This window comes from Cetorhinus maximus, chromosome 17 (assembly GCF_964194155.1).
Source record: "Cetorhinus maximus chromosome 17, sCetMax3.hap1.1, whole genome shotgun sequence".
Lineage (NCBI taxonomy): Eukaryota > Metazoa > Chordata > Chondrichthyes > Lamniformes > Cetorhinidae > Cetorhinus > Cetorhinus maximus.
The window spans coordinates 46,264,057-46,282,199 of record NC_135895.1 but is presented as its reverse complement, the minus strand read 5'-3'; the positions used below and the strand labels follow the sequence as shown (position 1 = coordinate 46,282,199).

Here is an 18,143-nt window from a genome sequence, read left to right as displayed (position 1 = left end):
GGATGGTGGGATTGTCCTATGAGGAGAGATTGAGGAGGCTGAACCCATATTTTGTAGAATTTAGAAGAATGAGAGGTGATCTCATTGAAGCATACAAAATTCTTACAGGGCTCGATAAAGTAGATGCAGGAAGGATATTTCCCCTGGCTGGGAGGGTCTAGAACCAGCGACACAGTCTCAAAATAAGAGGTAGGCCATTTCGGACTGAGATGAAGAGGAATTTCTTCACTTGGATGGTGGTGAATCTTTGGAATCCCAGAGGTCTGTGGAGGTTCAGTTATTGAGTATATTCCAAGACAGAGATCGTTAGATTTCTAGATATTAAGGGATATGGGGATCATGCGGGAAAATGGCATTGAAGTAGAAGATCAACCATGATCTGGTTGAATGGTGGAGCCGGTTCGAGGGCCAAATGGCTTACTCCTGCTCTTATTTCCTATGACCCTATGTTCTATGCCTGAAGTACTGTGTACAGTTTTGGTCTCCTTACCTTAGGAAAGATATACTTGCCATGGAGGGTGTGCAACAAAGGTTTACTAGATTGATTCCTGAGATGAGAGGACTGTCCTATGAGGAGAGATTAAGTAGAATGGACTAATAATCTCTGGAGTGAGAGGTGAACTCATTGAAATGTATAAAGTTCTTAGCTTAACAGGTTGGATGCTGAGACGCTGTTTTTCTTGGCTGGAGAGTCTAGAACCATGAATAATAGTCTCAGGATAAGGGGTCAGCCATTTAGGACTGAGATAAGAAATTTCTTTACTTAGGAGGCTATGAACTGTTAGAATTCCCTACCCCAGAGGGCTGTAGCTGCTTGGTCGATGTATACATTGAAAACTGAGATTGATAGTTTCTGCGGCGCTGAAGGATATAGGAATAGGGTGAGAAAGTGGAGTTGATATAGAAGTTCAGCCATGACTTTATTAAATAGCGGAGCAGGCTCGAGGGCCGTATGACCTACTCTTGCTTCTATTTCTTGCGTTCCTAAAACTGCTCTGTATTTATCTTTTGGGCCTTCAACATCTGGCATAATTGGGGAATGCACATACACCAATCAGTTATCCTATGTACATCAAAGGAACCCAGTTTGCATGTAGTAATTAAACATAGAGCAGAAGGCCTTAGGAAATGTGTTGGGCAATATCTGAGTTGGAGCAGGGCAGAAACTGCAACACAGCTTCTTTAGGGCTTGTCCTTTTCCATTTCCACTAGAATTATGAAGATTTGAACCTATTCTATTCCAATTGCCTCTCATGATGTTATTTAAACTCAATTATGCAAACATGATTTTTTTTTAAATACAGAAATTAAATAAATTTTATATCTAAACATAGGTATTCCTAATGTTTTGAAATTTAAAAGTATTAATAGTTATATTTTAATGTTAATTAATTTTGCTATGTTGCACTGAAAGATTTCAGAAAATCACGTCCAGCTTCATTTTAGCTCCGTGAAATAATAACCTATGTTACAAAGAAAGGCTTAGACTTTTGTATTTTTCATTAATATTATCCTACATTGTAAAATTAGACATGATTTGATCGCAAGAGTTGAGAGGAAGTGGAGTGGAGGGTGAAAGAGGGAATGCTTTATTTTGTTTTAAAACAACCTGAAGATTACATCACAAAGATAAAAACAAACATTGACCTCTACCTCGCGGAGGCTGAGCGTCAACTCGCAGACACTTCCTCCTACCTCTCCCTGGACCATGACCCCACCACAGAACATCAAGCCATTGTTTCCAGGACTGTCACTGACCTCATCTCCTCTGGAGATCTTCCTCCCACAGCTTCCAACTTGATAGTCGCCCAACCTCGGACGGCCCGCTTCTACCTCCTACCCAAAATCCACAAACAGAACTGTCCCGGCAGACCGATCGTGTCAGCCTGTTCCTGCCCCACGGAACTCATTTCTCGTTATCTTGACTCCCTTCTCTCTCCCCTTGTCCAGTCCCTTCCCACCTACATCCGTGATTCCTCTGACACCTTACGTCACATCAACAATTTCCAGTTCCCTGGCCCCAACCGCTTCCTCTTCACCATGGATGTCCAATCCCTCTACACCTCCATCCCCCACCAGCTTCTTCCTTGAACAGAGGCCCCAACAATCCCCATCCACCACTACTCTCCTTCGTCTGGCTGAACTTGTTCTCACACTGAACAATTTCTCCTTTAACTCCTCTCACTTCCTCCAAATAAAAGGTGTGGCTATGGGTTCCCGCATGGGCCCCAGCTATGCCTGTCTCTTTATGGGGTATGTGGAACATTCCTTGTTCCAGTCCTACTCCGGCCCCCTCCCACAACTCTTTCTCCGGTACATCGATGATTACTTCGGTGCTGCTTCATGCTCTCGTCGGGACCTGGAAAAATTTATTAATTTTGCTTCCAATCTCCACCCCTCCATCATTTTCACATGGTCCATCTCTGACACTTGTCTTCCCTTCCTTGACCTCTCTGTCTCAATTTCTGATGATAGACTGTCCACCAATATCCATTACAAGCCTACCGACTCCCACAGCTACCTCGACTACAGCTCCTCACACCCCGCTTCCTGTAAAGACTCCATCCCATTCTCTCAGTTCCTTCGCCTCCGTCGCATCTGTTCTGATGACGCTACCTTCAAAAACAGCTCCTCTGACATGTCCTCCTTCTTCCTTAACCGAGGTTTTCCATCCACGGTCGTTGACAGGGCCCTCAACCGTGTCCGGCCCATATCCCGCGCATCCTCCTTCACGCCTTCTCCTCCTTCCCAGAAACATGATAGGGTCCCCCTTGTCCTCACTTATCACCCCACCAGCCTCCGCATTCAAAGGATCATCCTCCGCCATTTCCGCCAACTCCAGCATGATGCCACCACCAAACACATCTTCCCTTCACCCCCCCTGACGGCATTCCGTAGGGATCGTTCCCTCCGGGACACCCTGGTCCACTCCTCCATCACCCCCTACTCCTCAACCCCCACTTATGGCACCTCCCCATGCCCACGCAGAAGATGCAACACCTGCCCCTTCACTTCCTCTCTCCTCACCGTCCAAGGGCCCAAACACTCCTTTCAAGTGAAGCAGCATTTCACTTGCATTTCCCCTAACTTAGTCTACTGTATTCGTTGCTCCCAATGCGGTCTCCTCTACATTGGAGAGACCAAACGCAAACTGGGCGACCGTTTTGCGGAACACCTGCGGTCTGTCCGCAAGAAAGACCCAAACCTCCCTGTCGCTTGCCATTTTAACACTCCACCCTGTTCTCTTGCCAACATGTCTGTCCTTGGCTTGCTGCATTGTTCCAGTGAAGCCCAACGCAAACTGGAGGAACAGCACCTCATCTTCCGACTAGGCACTTTACAGCCCTCCGGGCTGAATATTGAATTCAACAACTTTAGATCTTAAACTCCCCCTCCCCCCATCCCCACCCCGTTTCTTTTCCCCCCCCCCCCCCCGCTTTTTTTTTCAGTAATTTATATAGATTCTTCTTTCCCCACCTATTTCCATTATTTTTAAATCTAAAACTAAAACCTTTAGTCTTTCCACCCCACCCCCACTAGAGCTGTACTTTGAATATCCTGTCTTGCATTCTTAATTAGCACTTTTCTCAGACAAATACCACCACCTTCAACACCTCTTTGACCCTTTTGTCTGTGACATCTTTTGATTACCTGCTCATCTCCACAATCACCACACCACACTCTCAATGTGTCTCTCCCCACCCCCCCCCCACCCACCTTAAACCAATTTATATTTCTCCCTTCTTCTAACTATGCTCCAGTTCTGCCGAAGGGCCATGAAGGCTCGAAACGTTAACTGATTTCTTCTCCGCCAATGCTGCCAGACCTGCTGAGTTTTTCCAGGTAATTCTGTTTTTGTTTAAGATTACATCACTCCCTTCAGGGAGCACCAGCTGTTCCTAGTGAGTTGCAGTGTAGCGATACTTTACTCTGCTTTTCAGAAACTAAAGGTTGGCCATCTATAATTCCTCTTGAACAGGGCAAAGTTTGGGATACGGTTTTGTGAACTATGTCGATCCAAAGGATGCAGAAAAAGCAATTAATACTTTAAACGGACTAAGACTTCAGACCAAAACCATAAAGGTAAGAGGTATCTTATTTATTTTGAGCATTGGTTTTTGAGGTTCATGTCAAAGTGTTTTCTTAAATAAAAAAGAAATATCTGCCTTATGTAAATGTTAAATCACACAGGATAGTTTTGACTTTGAGTGATTGCCCAAAATCACTGATATTGATTCAGCTACCTGTTACACATTTCAGTGGGCATGAAAATTGGGAGAAATTTATAACTGGCTGCTGAATTAATATCACCTGTTTTATACCATTATCCAGTCAAAGTTACCCCTACAGCAAATAGATTACACACACAACTGTTGACTGCAGCCTTTAATCTTAAAAGGTGCTTTATAATATCTGATGCAACAAATTTGAGTGATGCAGCCTCCAGTGGATAAACAAGAAAAGTGTAAAGTCTTTTGAAATTATATAGCCAGACATTAAAGTATTGCTATTTTTCACTTTTTCATCTTGTTCATATGTCTAATAAAGCTTTAGGTGACAGGATAGGCGATTTTCTTTTATATATTCTTCACCTCAGCTTTTACTTATTAATTTTGATACCAGAGCTTTATAGCTCAATGGGTTAGAAATTAGTCCAGGCATAAAATGTGCTTAGAGGGACCAATTTAGGGACACAACCCGCAGCTGATTTTGTGCCAAGGTACAGATGCCACTAAATAAAAAAGAGGCACATGTAAATAAGGGGCTTAACTCCTGTTTAAGGACCCCCCCTGAAAAATTCTTTGGCGCTGAGCAGAGCATGTTCTGGGCATGTTCCACTAATGTTTTTCAAGGGCTTGCTATGGTGTAACAACTGGCTACCAACAAAAACTTTGATGTTTTTACCTACCTTCATATGGAGGAAAGAGGTTCCACAGCGTACCTGAGGGCTGCTGCATTTGCCCTCTTCCCATTTGCTACCCCCAGTTAAAATCAGGGCTTTAGATTTTTCTCGTTGGTTTTTGGTTACCAGAAATTCTGGCTGTTTATAGCATAAATTTCTCAATTCATTAAATTTCATTTCAATTAATACACATACATAGAAAACTTTGATGCAGTAGCTTCAGCAAACTTTAAATCTAGGTTATATTTCATCTTGCAAAAATTAGGTTCTTAATTGTTGTGTCGTCCATACAGACAGTTACCCAAGGTGGGTTGCTTATAAAATATCCATGACAGTATGAATTTACCAATTTCATGATAAATGGATGGGCAGAAGATATTTCGGCAAGCCAAGAATAGCACAAATTGTTCCAAAGCTACTATTCATGAATATAACTCCTGTTTAAGGACCCCCCTGCTCTGCTCATACATGTTATTTTTATAAAAGCTTACTTAGCAGAATTTCTTGTTTTTATCTTTTCTCTAGGTTTCTTATGCTCGTCCAAGCTCTGCATCAATTCGTGATGCTAATTTGTACGTTAGTGGCCTTCCTAAATCTATGACTCAGAAAGAATTAGAGCAGATGTTTTCACAATATGGCCGAATCATCACTTCCAGAATTTTAGTTGACCAAGTCACTGGTAAGTGTTACTGATGCTTCTTTTTCCAGATAACCAATGACAATATTTTAACAATACTAATATTTTCGAGGAGCAAAATTATCACCAATAAATATCTTGAATTTTTGAAAACAATGGGAATCTTTGATTTTATTGTAATTTTTTTATAAATAGCCACATGAACGAACATGGTTTTTCATTTATTAAGTTTTGCAGCTTGTTTGGAATTCATTCTGCTCTGAGAGCTGCCTTTTATCCAATCATTCAAAGCAGCATTAGGCTGACTAATGAGTACGTACAATGTTGTCAAGGAATAATAAAAAGAAACAAGAAGTTATGTAAAATATATTGCATTTGACCCTCCAGCTTTCAGGTTTTACATAAAGAATTTATGTATTATTTTTAAAGTGATGGCCTGGTCTTTCCTCCCTTCCCCCTTAATTGAAACATATCTCCAGGATCTTGAGGGAAGGGGAGAGACTCCTGTCCATCACAGAGATGTGCCTCTAACAGGCTAATTTTCTAGTCTTGGGTCACAGAATCACACAGTGCAGAAGAGGCCCTTTGGCCCATCAAGTCTGCACCAACACGTGAGAAACACCTGACCTACCTACCTAACCCCATTTACCAGCACTTGGCCCATAGCCTTGAATGTTATGACGTGCCAAGTGCTCATCCAGGTACTTTTTAAAGGATGCGAGGCAACCCGCCTCCACCACCCTCCCAGGCAGCGCATTCCAGACCGTCACCACCCTCTAGGTGAAAAAGTTTTTCCTCACATTCCCCCTAAACCTCCTGCCCCTCACCTTGAACTTATGTCCCCTCGTGACTGACCCTTCAACTAAGGGGGATAGCTGCTCCCTATCCACCCTGTCCATGCCCCTCATAATCTTGTACACCTCAATCAGTTTTGCATATTGGAGACAGGCTGCACAGCCTCTGCCCAAAAAAGAGGGTGGAGTTTTGATACTGTAGTACCCAGGAGGCCTAACAGTGTTAGGATGTAGGCAGCCTCCAAGCTGACTGCAAAACTGCACTTTAAATAACTGCATTTTTAAATCTTTCACATTTCAGTCCTGCCTGAGCACTGTTTACACCCAGATTTCTTGGCCCACCTACCACTGGCCATTGAATGCTAGATTCCTGTATTCAACTTTCAAATGGTAGGTAACACTGCAGAAGCTGTTTCCCTCATTTACATCTAGTTAATATATTTCGTCCAGCCATGGATGGTTGTATCATTACTCGTTGGAGCCAGGCCCCAGTGATGCAAGGGCACAGTGGTTATGAGCCTAAGTAGCTCCATGCAGCTCTGCTAACCCTAGACCAGTGAAATATCAACAGACAAGGGCTGAAAATTTAAACTTATATATTAAACTCAGGGCTATTCATACATGGTAATGATGTCAGACATACAATTAAAACAATTATTTTTATATTTCAACATCATTTATCTTGGCACAAAAAACTAATAGACTGTGACAAAGGAAAACTTTCCCTCCTCGACCTCCACCTGTCTGCAGCCTTTGACATGCTTGCCATATCATCCTCCTCCAACACCTTTCCAATGTCGTCCACTAGGTGGGACTCTGCTCTCACCTGGTTCCATTCTTATCTGTATAATTGTAGCCAGAGAATCGCTTGCGATGGTTTCTATTCCTGCTCCCGCATCATTATCTCGGGTGTTCCTCAAGGATCTATCCTTGGTCACTTCCTATTTCTCATCTACATGCTGCCATTCAGCAACATCATCCAAAAGCACAGCGTTGGTTTGTGATGACAGCCAACTCTACCTCACCATCACCTCCCAATTCCTGCACTATTGCTAAATTATCAGACTGCTTATCTGACATCTAGTACTGGATGAACAAAGATTTCCTCCAATTAAATATCGGGGCCGGGATTTTCTATGCCCACCAGTGTCGGGCGTGTTCGGTGGCGTGAGTGGACAATATAGCGACAAGCCAAAAATCGGTTTCATGATGTCGTGAAACCAGTTTGCAATCATCCGCTTCACCTGCCAATGGCAGGCCGCATTCCCGGCCATCAGACATCAGGAACCTCATTGCAATTCATCAGCATATCATTTTAAGGCCAGCCCACCGGACTCATTGCCCCTCCCCATGCAATCATCCGCCCACATTGGCAGGAAAACACGCCGACGTGTTTCGCAACTACGTATATAAGGCGTGCACTTGGCGGGCTGCACTTCGCTCAGAACTTCAAGGTCCGTTTGTCTACCTTGCTTCAGTCGGCACTCGCAGTTATCAGTGCCAGGGTTCACAGTCAGCATCCCAACACTTTTAGGGGGGGCTCATGGGTAGGCCCCTACCTACCAGATCAGCCATACCTAGGTGGCTTTTCAACGGCTGCAAGACAAAGGCTTGCTTGGGGAAGGGGGAGAAGTGGCCTCAAGTGAGGGAAGAGGCTGCAGAGCGAGAGCGGTACTGGGGAAGGAGGGTACCTCAGGATGTGTGTAGGGGTTCCTCAGGATGTGTGTAGGGGTACATGTTGATCTGTGCAAGTGGCCTCAAGATAGTGAGGGCTGAAGAGGCAGTCTCCAGAGGAGATGAGGCCAGATGGACGTGTGAGTGTATGTGTGTGAGAATGGGTGGTGATGTCCCTTGAGCTGGCAGTGAGTGAGATGCCAGTGAATGTGTGATGGTCTTGAGTATAAGAGTTTAGAGTGATACCCTGGCTGCATGAATGAGATCATTCATCCTCTATCTGCACTGGATGGCCAACCTCTTCTGTGCAACATTGGCACTGATCACCACTGCCATCGTGTACCATGATGATGGGGTAGAGGACATCACAGCAAGCCTCCACAATGTCCAAAAGGCACTCGAGGGCTGCAGTCTTCTTCCCTTTTGGGGCCATGTCTTCTTTGCTGCAGTCCTGGGCTGGAAGCACCGAGCGCAGCTGTACTTTAAATGTGGTGCCTGGCATGATGAAGCAGCGAGGTGACGGCGTGGCAGGCAAATCGGAACCCGTCCACCATTGAAATGGCATGTATCCCAGGAATGCATAATTAATGCAGCAGGTTTGGGGCAATATGGCGTGAAAAGCCGCCACTGCGGCCGGCGGATAAAACATCATTTTACCCGCCCACTACCATACTTGCTGCAAATCTGGGACGATTCTGCCCAGGGATGACTGAAGCAGTTGTTTTCAATCCTCACTCCAAACTCCTTTTCTAACTATCAATCCATCCTTCTCCCTGACAACAGTCTAAAACTAAGGCAGTCTGTTCACAATTTTGACCTCGAGATAAGCTTCCGACCTTGTATTCGCGCCATCACTAAAACCTCCGTAACATCGTCCGACCTTGCCCCTATCTCATCTGAAACCCTCATTCATGTCTTCGTTACCTCTAGACTTGACTATTCCAATGCATGCTTGGCTGATCTCTCATTCTACACGCTAAACTTGAGGTCATTCAAAACTGCTGTCTGTGCCTTAAATTGCACCAAGTCCCCTATCACCCCTATATTCGCTGACCTACATTGCCTCCCAATCAATTATGGCTTAATTTTAAAAACCTCATCCTTTTCAAATCCCTCTATGGCTTCACCCCTCCCTATCTCTTGTAAACTCCTCCAGCTCCACATACCTCCGAGATATGTGCACTTTTCTATTTCTGGCCTCGTGTATCCCTGATTTTAATTGCTTCACCATTGGTGGCCGTGCCTTCCATTGCCTAAACCTGAAGCTATGGTATATCCTTCCTACACCTCTCCATCTCTCTACCTTGCTTGCCTCCTTTGAGACGCTCCTTAAAACTGACCTCTTTGACCAAGCTTTTGGTCATCTAACCTAATATCTTCTTATGCGGCTTAGTGTCATACTTTGTTCTATACTGCTCCTGAGAAGCACCTTGGGATGTTTTATTATGTTGAGAGCACTATATAAATATAAATTCTTGTTATTGTAATCACAAGTATAGGTTGAATGTGACTGAATGCGATTTGTTAAAGATATGTGCGCTAAAATTCCTGGGGCATAATGACATGAAACACTGCAATCTGAATGGGCAGGGACAGACTTTGGCACACGACCTGGATGCACAGATCCCTTCCCCTTCCATCCATAAAAAGTTGCACGGGAGTTGAGGCAGTCACATAATACATACAGGAGGGCATATTGTGTCAAAACGCAAATGAGGAAATTTTAGCATATGACATTTGTCTTGTCGGTTTGCATCCCAGCAGAATTGGGCTCAATGTTCTCTGCATCCATCAATGTTAAAGACTAAGGACTAAGACTCAGCTGCAGCATGATTAGCCTTTGGATTGTACTCAGTTTTCATGTTAATGGTCTCATTTTTATCCTCTGCTATAATGCCATTGCATCATTGTATCGTGATAGTCTTAGGCCTGAATTTTTGAGGCGGCAGCCGGGCTCGGCGGGAGCGGGCAGGGGCAGAAGCAGAGCCGATCGCCGCACACAATTGGCTCCACACTGCCATTTTACGTGGGCGGGCCAATTAAGGCCCACCCATCTTAAGACATGACCAGTAGCATTCAGTGCTACTTGTGCGGGTAGAGGGAGGAGGGTGAGTCAGGGCCAGCATTCTTTCGCGCATGCGAAAGAGTGCTTCAATCTCCCTAAGGCACTGAGTTGCCTCAGGGAGATTGAAGAGCTTCTGAAATTATTAAATAAAAGATTTATAAATGTATTTAAACATGTCCTCTCATGTGACATGTTTTTATTTTTATGAAAATTTTTTTATTTATTTAATAAACGCTTTAAGAAACCTCATCCCACTCGTGGATAAGGTTTCCTAAAAAACGCAAAGGCTGCTTGGCCTTTTCACCTACCCACCAACCTTAAAGTTGGATGGGCAGCGATTACAATAACCTTAATTAGATCCTTAAAAGGCCATTTACATATCGGTGGGCGCGCAGCGGATTTAGGTGTTCTACTGCATGAATCACAAAAGGTTAGTATGCAGCTACAGCAAGTAATTAAGAAGGCTAATGGAATGCTATCCTTCACTACAAGAGGAATTGAACATAAAAGTAAGGATGTTATGCTTCAGTTATACAGGGCATTAGTGAGACCACATCTCGAATATTGTGTGCAGTTTTGGTCTCCTTATTTAAGGAAGGATGTAAAAGCGTTGGAGGGGGTTAAGAAGAGATTTACTAGAATAATACCTGGAATGAGCGGGTTTGACTGGGCTTGTTTCTACTGGAGTTTAGAAGAGCGAGTGGTGACTTGATTGAAGCACACAAGATCCTGAAAGGTCTTGACAATGTGGACTTGTAAAGGATGTTTCCTCTTGTGGGTGAGCCCAGAACTAGGGGGGCACAGTTTTAAAATTGGAGTTGCCCTTTTAGGACAGAGATGAGGAGACATTTTTTCTCTGAGGGCTGTGTGACTTTTGAACTCTCTGCCTCCAAACCGGTGGAGGCAGGGCCATTGAATATTTGTAAGGTAGAGGTATATAGATTCTTGTTAGGCAAGGGAATCAAAGGTTATCGGAGAAGATGGGAATGTGGAATTCGAAACACAAACAGATCAGCCATGATCTTATTAAATGGCGGCACAGGCTCAAGGGACCGAATGGCCTACTTCTACTTCTATTTTGTATATTCGCATCTAATAAGTTAAGATGATTTTTAGTATATTGTGGTATTTGGGGTATCTTCAGTTTTAAAACCTAGCTTGCTGTACAATGTATTATGATTTTTCTTGTTTGCATCTTGACGTATACTTTTAAACAAGTAAAACAAATGCTGCTGAAACAGATGGATAAAGATATGGGGCAAGATTTATGCTGCGGAGATAGGAAACAGAAATTGGGACTACTTCCAGGAACCAAACGTCCCCTTGGGGGTGGTGGGGACAATCATCAGACCCAAGTTTCATCGCACTGCTCCCACAGTTGGCGTAGAGATTGACTTGGCAGGAAATTAGTGGCCTGAGGGTGGGAATGGAGGTGGGACTATACAAGCATTGGCCCGATTTAATCGGGGGTTCACTGCTGTTACTGCGGTCTGGAACAGCAGAGAAGATGTGAATGCATGAATGTATCAGGAGAGCGAGTGGCCTAGAACCTGGGGTCAGCCCCTAGATTCTCTGATACAGACCTGAAGGTTGTAGAAGGGAGGAGGGAGACCCTCTTCCCAGAGAGTGACAGGAGGGGGCCATCCACACAAACCAAGCAGACCTGGATGGACATAGCTGATAGAGTAAGTAGAAGTGTGATGTGCAGAAGTTGGATCCAGTGTCAGAAGAGGTTCAATGACCAAATACACTCTGGCAAGGTGAGTGCAAACCCCAGCAAACCGACCCCTGGGTATTCCCCCTTCAGCAGTCACACCTGTCGAGGAACATCAGGGTGTATACTGCTCCTGAATATGGGTGGAGTGTGTACCAAAGGTATCTACTAACCCATCAGAATGGCTCAAAGCCATAGTGGTGCTGAGGACCAGCCAGCATTGAAACATGCAGCTTTTAATGAAAAGGAACAGCTGGCATTGGATATAGAAGCCAGCAATGTCTTAGCTCTCTCTCTTTTAGCCTTGCAATAGAAACAGGCCCATAATGCCCAGGGGAGGTCCCAAACTGGTGGAGGGGTTCCTACCTTCATGTGATCATAGTGATGGAGGAGGGAGCCATGGACGTTGCCAGGATCGCAGGCAGTGAAGAAGCTGGCCATGGAGAGATGGACAGTCGCGGTGGACATGGTGACTAGAAAAGATAATGTGCTTACTAAGGGATAGTCATGCACTCCACATCCGACAGTATACTGAGCACTGATTTGTATTGAGAAGCTTAAGCACTGTAGAGACTTCAGCTTTCCACAGTTAGCCTGTGTCCCCGACAGGTGCAGACACTGAGCCAAGGCGACCATCTCCTTCACCATCAACTGGTCAAGAGTTGCAGCAGTGAGGCACCGAATAACGCCTTCACACCTTTATAATCACAAACATACATTACCACAGATACAATCACTTTGGCCGGTCTTTACACGCGCTTAGATAGGGTAACACTGGGTGAGGAGCAAAGTGCTAGTGTGCAGGAGGAGGTGTCAGAGCAGAGACAACTGTGGGCAGTCCCCCTTGGAGGATGGAGGACAGCCACATTCCTGCTCAGCTGGGCACAGGTGCAGCACCTCGGGAGTTATTGGAACAAAGGCTCTAACTAGACCAGCAGCAGCAGCTGATGTGTTGTCATATATCAGAATTCCCTGTGGCAATGTGGGGTCATGGGCAGAGAATGGAGGAGTTCACCGAGTTCATTTGAGCCACCATGGCTCAGGACTTTGAGCACAGAGCTCCTTCATTGAGAGAGTGTCCAACCTCATGGAAAGCCGTATGCAGTAGCACTTGGTGTCTATGCAGAAACTGTGCACTGATGTGCATAGGATGCATGCCACACTATGTAGCTGGACCAATCAGTGGTGCTGATGGCACAGGGATATCTGATGGTATTGCCAGTTGCACTCCAGCTGGTGGTCCCCTCCAGCCATCTAAGTCACTAGTTAAGGACTCAGGATGTCACCAAGAAGGATGAGGGCGCCAGCCCTCATGGGATGCTATCATCACCATCAGCCTCCATGGCCCCTCTGACAGAGGGAGCATCTGTGCAGCAGGGCCCAGTAACTGAAACTGACCCTGCAGTGATTCAGGTGCAGCAGCCTAAGGAGATGCCCCCATGAATACCTTCACGATACGACAACCGTCAGGTGCATCTCAGCCACAAGTGGAGAAGTGAGCAGGCTGCCTCCACCTTCTCTGAGGTCACAGAAGTGGCCAAGCACAGAGGCATTTGCGTCACACAGAGCACTGAGTGGGTCAATGGTGTGTCCTCTTCCTGTAACTGTGCACTGTTTTCCTTTTTGAGCACCATGTAGATGATTACACTTTAAGCTAGATGTGTGAGCCTCCTTTTGTAAATGTTGGGACAAGCAAAGCTGTATAAAGTGGTGAAAGAGATCAGGGTTCACCCACAGTGTCAATGAAACCCCTGGGTAGGTGTGCATCCTTCATTGGTGGTAAAAGTTTACATGTTCCGGGCTGAGTCTTCAATGGAAATTTTAGCACAGGCAACTCAAGTGTGTGTTCCATGCTATGCCATTCACCCTGGGTTAGAGGGGGTTCCGTTGAGACGTCCCTGAATCTGATGATCCCTAACATTGATGGCATCCTAACAAGGCCCTTGAGCCACGCGTCAGACCCAGCTACCTCCCTGGGCAGCCAGGGAAGCGATTATGTTCTACATCTCCCCCTCCTCCTCCTCCTCTTCCAGGATCTGCTGCTTCTCTTCCTTTGATGAGCCGTGTCCTTCCAGGGCCTCACCCTCACCACACCTTTCTCAAGGGCCATGTTATTGACTGCACAGCAGTCCACCACAGTGAAGGATTCCCTTGCAGGTATGTCGTGCAGAGTGCCACCCAACCCGTCCTGGCATCTGAATCGCACCTTCAGAATCCAGTTGCCCACTCAGTGGTAGTCCTGGAAACAGATGGCTCCAGTTGTATCATACCTGTGTCTTTGTCTGGGCTCACATAGAGGGGTGAGTAACCACCTCTTCAAGGGATATCCCTTGTTCTCTAGAATCCATTCATGGAATTTCCAAGGGGCGGAGTGAGGACTGGACTGCTGAAGTACAGAGAGACTCATGATGGCTGCCAGGAAAGTGAACATGCACGATGTTCTTGTTGTGGTTGCAGGCCAGCTGAATGTTGAGGGAGTGGAAGTCCTTTCTGTTGATGAATCTGACTGGGAGGTCAGTCAGTGCACTGCCAGCCACGTGGATCCAATTGATGATGCCATGCAGCTGGGGTAGTTCAGCGATGACGGTGAAACCAGATGCCCTTGGTGCCTGTGAGGCTGCGCATATCTGGAAATATGTGTACTGTCCAGCTTTGGCATCAGTGACTTGAGATGCAGTGGTGTGCAGCTGATGTGCCACCAAGGTCAGCAGCTGATCCTTGGAAAAATCCAGAAGAGAAGAAATTCAAAGCCACAGTGACCTTAATGGCTACTGGCAAGGCATGGCAACCGTTGCTGCGGGGTGTGAAGCCTTTTGTGACCAGGGCAAATGCCTGACCATCTGCCACCAGTGTTGCTTTCACCTGCAGCACTAGTTCTCAGTCATCTCTAGGTAGTTCCGTCTTCATCTATGGATCAATGCTTAGGATATGGCTTCCTTCCCTCTCCTCGTACCTCTTTTCTGTTGTCCTGATGCTCACATCTCTGCTATTCCTTCAGAGGGTATTGTACCTCATCACCGCTGGAACCAAAATCTGAGAACTGTGCCCCTTTGCAAGCTGCTGCCTTCCTTGTGCTCGGGTGCCCCCCCCGCAAAATGTGTTTGGAAGCCTTGCCCCTTCTTTTTGTGCCCAACCCCCTCCACTGCCTAAACACTTACTGCCCACTCCCCCAGCCCCATTGGGATGAGCCAGTTGCACTCCTCTCCCAATGGCTGAGTCCCCTTTGCTCTGTTCACCCTTTCTTGGAGTTCAGCTAATTCCCTGGGGCTGCCAAGACTGGCTCCCCACAATTGTGGGCCTGTATTCAGCTGGCCTACTCCAGACAACATGTGCAACCCGTATACCCCCGTGAAATTAAGAACATGACCCTTAACAAGCTGTTAATAAGCTCTTTAACAATCCTAATTGGCCCTTTTATTAGATCAGGCAGGATTGCGGGGCCACCCTACCCCTACTTGGTGAAACTGGCTGGTGCTGTGCATGGCATTGGGAAATAGGCATTTTTGACTGCTGCCTGCCTTCACTCCTACCCCCAGTAAGACCTGAAAATCAGCTCATGATGTTAACAAGATACTGTATGTCAATCTTGAACGTTTTCCCAGTACAACAAGAGGGGAGACGTTAGAGAAATTGTGTTGGATGAAAGTGCATTTGGATTAAATCTTGTGTTAAAGATTTGTGATTTTTTTAAAAACAATTTATTCTGCAAATTCCTGAAGCAGCTGGCTGGCATTGGCTTGTCATACTAGACAGACTCAGATCTCTTCTGTAAGGTCTGAACTTCTAATGGATGTATCTGTTTGTTTACCAACTGTGGGTTGGATTTTCCTGTGGGTCCTGACGCTGGGACCAAAGGGGATCCCGAGCCCACACACGCCGGTAGTGAGACCGGCGATGCAATCTTCTGGGAGCAGATTCCTAATTGGCCACTCCCTCACTCGCTGTCCTATTAAGGACAGTGTGCAAATGTGCTACTGCCTCTATCAGAGAGCCAGCAACTCTGGAGCCTCTGCAGCTTTCCCCGACCCAGGAGAGGTGGATGCTGCTGAGGGAGATCACGATGAAGCACCCTTGGAGACATGGGGCGGAAACGTCTCAGATTTGCACTAAGTGCGGTTGCAGTGGCGGCTTTTCACACCGTATTGTCCCAAAACCCCACATTAATTATACATCCCAGGGAAATACGCTGTTTCCATGGCAGGCGGGTTCTCATTCGCTTGCCACTTCATTACCTCGCCGCTTCATCACGCGAGGCGCCACATTTAAAGTGTAGTCACGCGCACACCTCTCAGTGCTTCCAGCCCAGGACTGCCGCATGGAAGACAGGATGGCCTTGAAAGGCAAAAAGACTGCAGCTCCCTGCTTCAGTGACACATCCCTCGAGCGCGTTTTGAATACCGTAGAGGCCCGTCATGATGTCTACCCCTCCTCTGGCCACAGGATGGGCAGCTGCATCATCACCAATCCAGCAAGGAAGGCAATGACAGCGATGGTCAGCGCCAATGTCCTTCAAAAAAGGATAGCCACGCAGTGCCCCTCCAGGATGAATCATCTCATCCGTTCTGCCAGGGTAACTCGCTCTTCTCATCACTCTCAACACTCACAAATCCATCATACATCCACAGGGATCTCAGGCCTCAAGGGAAAACACCACTAACTCACACACACCCTCACATCTCCAGCAGGTCATATCCTCTTGAGCTTGTGTACTCATCCTGTCCATAGCTCCACTCACCACACAGAAGTTCCACACAGTGCCATGTGCCCTGCTCACACTCTCTCCATCTGTTTGCATGCAGGAGAAGCCTGCTCACATCACCAGGAAGAGGTCCTAGACCGGGGATGGAGTGGCCCGCATTGGGCCCCTCACTCACTTTGAGGAATGTGCCATCACGCTGACTGGTGAAGACATGGACCCATGCCTGCGGTGACAGTGAGGTTGGCAGCAAACATCCTCATGAGGATCCTGCACCACATCATCCCTCTCTCAACGCAAATGTGAGTGCTCTCTCTCATGCTTTTGACTCTGCTGCCATGAACTACTTGTATCTACTTTGGTTCACAGGGAGCTCTGCCAAGCAACTGACACCCTCAGCCAGCCAGTCCCTCAACTCCATCTAGGTCCTCACCTCCAGCCAAGAGGACACTTGCTCCATTGAAGAGTTGGAAACAAGCAGCCTGGAAGACCCATCACAGCATTTACCAACACCCTGCACCGGTGCAGAGAGACACACCTTGGTGGAACCTAGATCTAGAGCAGGCTTGGGTTTACAGTCTGGCGGTCACTGCAAGGAAACGTGTCTGCAGCAGAGGGAGGCAGGTTCAGTCAAGCTCCCCAGCACTCAGACTGCTGGGAAACAGGTATCTGTGAGGTCCAAGTCAGATGACGAGCCTCTGGATTCGGCCTTCCAACTCATACTGGAGAGTCAGCAGAAGTGCGTGAGAACATCATGCAGAGCTGTTTGAAGCCCTTAAGAGAATGGCATGCGGGTCGGAGGAGTGCATCCACCTGCTGTCTGATGAAGTAGCATCCACATGTGCGGGTATGGAGATCTCCATGGGAAGGATGGCAGACGCCATGGAGACCTTGGTCCAGCAGAACACGGAGATGTTGCAGACCTGCACTCCATCATGGGAGTCATGGATGAGTTCCGCGAGAGGAAAACAGGGCACCTTGACACCGCTCCCAGTGCCCCTTCCCCTCAAGGAGCCAGGCCGGGACTCCAGGTCACCCAAACAGAGGAGGAGCAGCAGCTGGACACCTCTGGGTCATCCACACAGGAATATCAGAGGCTGACCTCTCTTTCCGAGTCCCCTTTGCCTGTGAGCCCCTGAACTTCGTCCTCTGTCACGGCACAGGGAGCAGCTAGCCAATGAGGACCCTGGAGGGAGAAGTGTGTGTGCGAACAGGCCCTTTCAGAGCCTCGTGCAAGCACTCTCCTATGTATGTGGATCCTTCACATATCATACTCACCTCAATGTTCAGAGCATTTTGAATGCTGCCTGCTGGGGTTTGCTTTCAGTTGTCCACCTAAGCTGACCTGCATCTCCGTCCACCCAATAATCACACTCCCATGCAGCACCTGATCTCGCCCACCACGACTGTCGTTTCATTTGCCACTTAGACGACATGGTCTTAATTTGGCTTTTCATAAGTTCCCCCAACTTTTCCCTTCCCCCAGACACCCATTTACTTTCCCCCATCATTGTTGATCCCTGGCATCACCTTCCACCTCCCCACTGTGACCTACCATCCACAACGCTTTTCCTTCGGGGATGTCCAGGTAAAGATGCACGTTCCCTTCCTTCCCGAAAATCTCAGTCCATCCACATTCACCTCTCCGACCTCGTCCTTC

The 18,143-nt window shown here is 46.8% G+C and overlaps 1 protein-coding gene across 7 annotated transcripts in view; it reads left to right on the top strand.

The window, feature by feature from the left end:
• Positions 1-18,143, top strand: part of elavl4 (ELAV like neuron-specific RNA binding protein 4) — a 116,401-nt gene that overhangs the window by 72,369 nt on the left and 25,889 nt on the right. For all 7 annotated transcript variants that reach the window (XM_078561152.1, XM_078561148.1, XM_078561149.1 and 4 more), the window contains 2 exons: positions 3,980-4,083; positions 5,429-5,582. In XM_078561152.1, the coding sequence (XP_078417278.1) occupies positions 3,980-4,083; positions 5,429-5,582 (258 nt within the window). The remainder of the gene's footprint in view (positions 1-3,979; positions 4,084-5,428; positions 5,583-18,143) is intronic.